This window comes from Mytilus trossulus, chromosome 1 (genome assembly GCF_036588685.1).
Source record: "Mytilus trossulus isolate FHL-02 chromosome 1, PNRI_Mtr1.1.1.hap1, whole genome shotgun sequence".
In the NCBI taxonomy this organism is placed as follows: domain Eukaryota; kingdom Metazoa; phylum Mollusca; class Bivalvia; order Mytilida; family Mytilidae; genus Mytilus; species Mytilus trossulus.
The window spans coordinates 84,960,620-84,967,872 of record NC_086373.1 but is presented as its reverse complement, the minus strand read 5'-3'; the positions used below and the strand labels follow the sequence as shown (position 1 = coordinate 84,967,872).

Below are 7,253 nucleotides of genomic sequence, written 5' to 3'. Positions count from 1 at the left end.
CAGGACTAAATTTCACAGGCACTTGTTTCTGTCAATATGGGGTTTACTATCAATACCAGTATAAAAAAACACGTGGTTTTTTTTATACTGGTATTGATAGTAAACCCCATATTGACAGAAACAAGTGCCTGTGCTAAATTTACTATTATATACGCCTATGAAATGTCGGCACTAATTTAAAGTAGTATCTCCTCCATGACAGTTTTGAACATTAAACTCAATATCAAATAAAAGACCTCGGCTTTCTCAGTGTTTGGTACAGTTTGCAATTGGCTGTCGCTGCTCGACATAGAACTCTATCGGGGGAAAACAGATAACCTTGTAAACTTTATAAAATATCTAGTTTAGCGTAAAAGTTATGAATAGATATCGAATTAACTGAATTAGATATTGTATAAAGTTGAATTAATGGTGAATGAGATATATTTATTATGGCGAATGGTCGGTGCACTGCGTTAGGTTAATGTCCACATTAGTGGGAATGATTACTCTAGTCTAATCCGGAATCATTCATACAGTTTCGGTCATTGTTCGGATATTAACACTACTTGTTGACATTTTTACGATATGAGTAACTTCCGGATTACCTGGCCGATGTAACAGACTGAATATATACTTTCGAGTACATTTACCGTAAAAAACTAGTAACGAAGAGGGATATTTTGCTCATGATTAACAAATAGATGTACAATGATGCAATGTTTTAAAGCAAAATATAAAAATATACCTGGATAACTTCAATCAAATTTAAAATGGCGGTCGTATTGTTTACCTGTATACTCGCAGCGATTTGCTTTCGATTTGGTTCTTCTCAAATTTTTACACCACCGCCACCAGGTGAAAAACCCGTAATTTCTAATGGGATAGTGTATAATCTGAGGCACATCCCTGTCGAATGCCAAGAACCACGTGTTCTAGAAGTTAGACAAATAAACTATGGCATGGTTTTACCTGAAAACAAGAAATGGGCAATAATGAAGATTTATAGTCCATATAAAATCCAAGGAAACATAGAGATACCCCCAAATACATGTTTGTATATAGAACCAGGTGTGACCATGTATTTTGGACCAGGATTTGGAATGATTGTTAATGGAACATTAATAGCCAGGGTAAATTGTTTGTGTTTTTAACAGTTTGAGTTAGAATCTCATATGTTTATTGTTACTTCACTTCCTTAAACATAACTAACCGAACTGATGCAAATGGTCTGCGAAAAGCTCTACAGAGCACATTATTATAAAGTTTCATGTAAACAGAACTAAATGGGCATTGACCGTCAAATTTATGTTCACTGTCTGAAGTGTCTCAAATTCTCATATACACTACAACATACTCAGACATATGTCCAAATTATAAAAAGTCTTAAATAAACAATTTACAAGACACAGGCTCAATAATATGTATCATCCTTTCATGTCTATTTTAGCTTAAAAGCTAAGTCATGCCATCTAAATAACTAAAAAAAAATGATGATCAATATTGTTTTCTGTCTCGCCTTGACATAGTACAATTCATCAATTGTCCCTTGTAAGACAAGGGAAATGAATATTTTATTCCACTGCCTGTGCTTTGTTTACTACCTGAAAATAAAATAATAGTTTGCATACATTTTTTTTCTTTCTATTCTGCTTGTATTCATGGTATTCATAACTAAACACGACATACATGTACACATTAATAAATAGTAAGGTTCAAAAGTTAATCATTAGTCTTACTGTGTTAATGTCTGAAATAAATTTGAACACGAAAATGATGTTTGCTATCACTATTTAAAACAAGTAAAGGTTATGTACATTAACAAGGTGTAACGTCGAACGATGTAGTCCCAACATTTAAGAGGGGAATATGTAGATTTGTTCAATGACATGTGGGATAGTCTCAACCAATCAAATACAGATTAAATTATCAATATTTTTGAACAGTGATATAAGATATAAACAAACGTATATATTTTATAGCGGTTGTCAACATGCATTCTTCTGATTTTCTTTGATTGTAGAAACAGGCCAAGCTCAAAATTGCCCTGAGTTATTGATAAGTTGGAGTAATGCCAAGTTTTCAGAAAGCAAATGCATGAATTTGGCCTAAATTGTAAAGATGATAGAGGAAAAAATACTAATTAAAAGGAAAATGCTGGCCTATAAGCATGAACATTTGTAAAATGCATGCTAATTGTGTGAGTTGTCAGCCTTGAAGTTGTGAGTTTAAGTCTTAAACTTTAAGAAATAGTCTGATGCTATTAATAATCTTATTTTTTTTTAACTTTGCTCAACAATGCCTTGCCCTTCAAATGTTCATTCCCAGAATTGCCTTATATAAGATTATGAAATTTACTAAATTTGTTTATGCAGCTACATGTGTTGACTGTTACATACACCATTGTACAGTTGTGTGATTTTACATTTTTTTAAAATTAATAATGAGTTTTATTTTTTATTCATTTTAAGGGAAGCGAGGAAAATGGTGGAAGAATAACAATGACAAAAATTCCAGAAACTAGTCAAAGTGGTGTTGTTACAAGTAATCCATTTCCAACTGATGCTCGCCTTATGGATGGCAATACAACCAGGGATGGAAAATTAGAATTGTTTTACCAAGGACGTTGGAGAGGAGTTTGTAATAACTATATCAAGTATGATTTCAAATTGTATATGTTCTATTGAAAATTGCTAGCATCTTGAATTTTCTCCAACCAAGCTTATCCAGAAACATTTTGCTACATGAAAATGAGAGCAGTAAATAGTTAATACCACTCAGAATATTTCTTTTTTTTGTACATTGTAATATTTCACTTTAGCTTGAAATTTTAACAAATGAGAGTACACAATATGTCTAAATTGCACATGCAGCTTTCCATAATAGGTGTAATACCACCATTGATTTTCTCCTATAAGTCTTTGTGCAGAATTTATCTTTGTTTCACGTAAAGAAATACTTGTCATGAGTAAATTTTAGCATGATCAAATTTTATCCCGTCCAGTTCTATAGACAAGATTTCACATTACATTTAATTGCATATACAAAAATAATCATTTCTGGAAGTCAAGCAATCTAATTTCACCCTTTTTTTCCCTGTTTACAAGCTTTTGTAATCATGTAACCTAAAATTTCCAAAATATATAGAAACATCAAATAAAAAAATAATGGTGCTTCGAAACACTTAAGATATGTTTATGACCAAGATTTTTCTTACTGCAATGAAATGTAGGATTAATTTCATACAACTGAACATAAAATAATTTTGATTTAGTGATATTACACTTTTATGTTCTGTATATTTCACTTGAATAAATGGCAAACAGAAGCAAATTTAAATATGTATGGTTTCTTTTTCAGTTACACAAAAATTGATGCTAATGTAACCTGTCAACACTTAGGATTTGTTTGGGGAAACTTTACATATCATTCTTTTTCCCGAAATAAGACAGATTATATGTTATTTGAAAGGCCACAATGCACAGGAAGTGAAAAGAGTTTATTTGAATGCCCTGGTGCCAGGAACCAAAAAATTACACTTGGAAAGCACATATGTGGTATGAAAAAAATATTATTTGTTTCATGGATTCCTCTAGATCTTAAAGCATAAAATGTCTTTAAAGTAAATGCAATAAAAAAAATTTAATTTGTTTTATTTCGAATTTCATACTAGATGCTGACATTTAGCTATTTGTTGTGTGTTTGTGCTGTTTTTTTAGCATACAAATCAGTCCTGATTAAACTTATTTCAATAATGAAAGTAACTAACGAATTCAACCGATAATGAAGACATGTTTTTTTTCCAGATGGTCAACAACTTATTGGATTTCAGTGTGCTGGTCTAAGAGATGATTTAGCAACGTCTAATTGGAGAGGTTTAGAATTCTATAATGTGACAGTACAACCACAAAAGTTTGGCAATCTGTACTACAACAAAACTCTAACATGGCTGGAATTCTTAGACATCTCTTATGCTGGAAGGGACGTCTACAGAGGGGATGGATTTAATCATGGCAGGGCATCTATTAGTGCTAGTCCCTATGTACCACTGATGAACAACATAACAGTGACACATGGAGCATATGATGGCATCAACATGACTGAAATCATTGGTCCAATACATATTGCTAACAGCACAGTTTCACATAACAGAGGTATATACTTTTACACATACTACACATTTCTTGTTATGACAAATCACCTAGTCAAGTTGATCTTATTAGAAAAGCAAAACTACAAACTTAAGGCATATCATTTGAAAACCAAATGTTCTTGATAGTTCTTTTCAAGTTGAAACAGAAGTTATAAAACAAATGGTATTTGATGAAATCAGAATAACCTATGGTATATAATTATCTTAATTCAATGCAATGTAAGAAATACCTGATTTCAGTGTGTCAGTTATTAAACAATTAAAAAAGGATTGACAACTTTGATAGGAGTTTTGACAACCTTGATAGAAGTGTATCGGTTAACAGATTAGTTGGTGTCTTCTCTAATACATAATCTGAACTTTCTGTGTAGCAATGTCAAAACAATGAAATCTAGAACTCTATTAGCAGTAGCTTTCCTTATTAACCAATAATCTACAAAAATGACAGTTACAAAAAATGTCAGTGATAGTTTTTTTGTAGATTTAAGTGTTTTTTTATAATTTAAACTTTGAAATTGTTTTATTCTACTGATTGTTATAATAACAGAGACATAAATCTAGAGTTGACATAAATCTAGAGTTAATATGAGATCTGCTTATTTTGCAGAGACGGGTATTAACATGAAATCCTTTTCCTTTGTAGGTTATGGTATATACATAGAGACAGCTATTGGCAGAGTACTGATCAATGAAACAGATGCAAACAATAACTGGGGAGATGGTGTCAAGATGTATATGAAAAATTATACCATTTACGACTGGGAGCTCAAGTATCCCTCATCTGGTTCTTTTTGTAGAGCAGCTGTACCATCAGCACCTAACTACCCATTCTTTGTGTATGAAAACATCATAGATACAAGTGGAAATAAACCATTTGATAGCTATGACTGTACAAGGGTAAGTTTACAAAACTCAAAGGCATATTTATAAAAGACTTCATAATTGTATAATTGTACAAGGGCCGGTTTCAAAAACTCAAAGACATGGTTTTCAAAACTCAAAGACATATTTATAAAAGACATCAAAGTTGTATGATTGTACAAGGGCAGGTCATGGTTGCCAAAACTCAAATACATATTTATAAAAGACATCATAGTTGTATAATTGTACAAGGGCCGGTTTCAAAAACTGGAAGACGTGGTTTTCAAAACTCAAAAGACATCAAAGTTGTATGATTGTACAAGGGCAGGTCAGGTTGCCAAAACTCAAATACATATTTATAAAAGACATCATAGTTGTATAATTGTACAAGGGCAGTTTTCCAAAACTCAAAGACATGGTTTCCCAAACTCAAAGGCATATTTATAAAAACTTCATAGTTGTATGATTGTACAAGGGCATGTTTCCAAAACTCAGACATATTTATTAAAGACTTCATAATTGTATAAGGGTAGGTTTTCAAAACTGAAAGACATTAACAAAAACTGGACAAATTCTTAACAATTCAATTTAAGGAAATTATAAAGGAAATTCTTTTTCCTGGCCAGTTTTGTTTTGCTGTTATAATCAATTTGGATGGTTTGTGAGAGTGCAGAAAAATAAAATGTGCAGTGCATAAGATTTTTAAGATATAAAGTATAAGCAATTGGCAATTATATTTGGTGTATGAAATGATTTTAAAGTGTACATGTTTGTCTGGCAGGGCAAATCTGACATTGACATCATCTATTAGGATTGATAGGGTTAAGTTTATGTGAAACTTGGTGTAAAATGTTTATCTTAAAGACTTTCAACATAAATTCAATCATGATCAGATTAGTAAAGCAGGGGATATATGCTAGTGTTTGCATTTTTATACGACCGCAAATTTTGAAAAAATTTTCGTCGTATATTGCTATCACGTTGGCGTCGTCGTCGTCCGAATACTTTTAGTTTTCGCACTCTAACTTTAGTAAAAGTGAATAGAAATCTATGAAATTTTAACACAAGGTTTATGATCATAAAAGGAAGGCTGGTATTGATTTTGGGAGTTTTGGTCCCAACATTTTAGGAATTAGGGGCCAAAAAGGGCCCAAATAAGCATTTTCTTGGTTTTCGCACTATAACTTTAGTTTAAGTAAATAGAAATCTATGAAATTTTGACACAAGGTTTATAACCACAAAATAAAGGTTGGGATTGATTTTAGGAGTTTTATTTTCAACAGTTTAGGAATTAGGGGCCAAAAAAGGGCCCAAATAAGCATTATTCTTGGTTTTCGCACAATAACTTTAGTTAAAGTAAATAGAAATCAATGAAATTTAAACCCAATGTTTATGACCACAAAAGGAAGGTTGGTATTGATTTTGGGAGTTTCGGTCCCAACAGTTTAGGAATTATGGGCCAAAAAGGGACCCAAATAAGCATTTTTCTTGGTTTTTGCACCATAGCGTTAGTATAAGTAAATAGAAATCTATGAAATTTAAACACAAGGTTTATGACTATAAAAGGAAGGTTGGTATTGATTTTGGAAGTTTTGGTCCCAACAGTTAAGGAAAAAGGGGCCCAAAGGGTCCAAAATTAAACTTTGTTTGATTTCATCAAAATTGAATGATTGGGGTTCTTTAATATGCCGAATCTAACTGTGTATGTAGATTCTTAATTTTTGGTCCCGTTTTCAAATTGGTCTACATTAAGGTCCAAAGGGTCCAAAATTAAACTTAGTTTGATTTTAACAAAAATTGAAACCTTGGGGTTCTGTGATATGCTGAATCTAAAAATGTACTTAGATTCTTGATTATTGGCCCAGTTTTCAAGTTGGCCCAAATCGGGGTCCAAAATTAAACATTGTTTGATTTCATCAAAAATTGAATAATTGGGGTTCTTTGATATGCCAAATCTAACTGTGTATGTAGATTCTTAATTTTTGGTCCAGTTGTAAAATTGGTCTAAATTAAAGTGCAAAGGGTCCAAAATTAAACTAAGTTTGATTTTAACAAAAATTGAATTCTTGGGCCTCTTTGATATGCTGAATCTAAACATGTACTTAGATTTTTGATTATGGGCCCAGTTTTCAAGTTGGTCCAAATCAGGATCTAAAATTATTATATTAAGTATTGTGCAATAGCAAGTCTTTTCAATTGCACAGTATTGTGCAATGGCAAGAAATATCTAATTTCACAATATTGTGAAATAGCAAATTTT

The 7,253-nt window shown here is 31.8% G+C and overlaps 1 protein-coding gene across 1 annotated transcript in view; it reads left to right on the top strand.

Annotated features, from left to right (window-relative positions):
* The first annotated feature begins 535 nt into the window (after window positions 1-535).
* LOC134687670 (protein bark beetle-like) overlaps window positions 536-7,253 on the top strand; it is a 28,124-nt gene continuing 21,406 nt past the window's right edge. Inside the window, exons 1-5 of the mRNA XM_063548131.1 lie at window positions 536-1,112; window positions 2,451-2,635; window positions 3,340-3,536; window positions 3,786-4,133; window positions 4,776-5,029. Coding sequence (XP_063404201.1) covers window positions 753-1,112; window positions 2,451-2,635; window positions 3,340-3,536; window positions 3,786-4,133; window positions 4,776-5,029 — 1,344 coding nt within the window. The 5' untranslated portion in view covers window positions 536-752. The remainder of the gene's footprint in view (window positions 1,113-2,450; window positions 2,636-3,339; window positions 3,537-3,785; window positions 4,134-4,775; window positions 5,030-7,253) is intronic.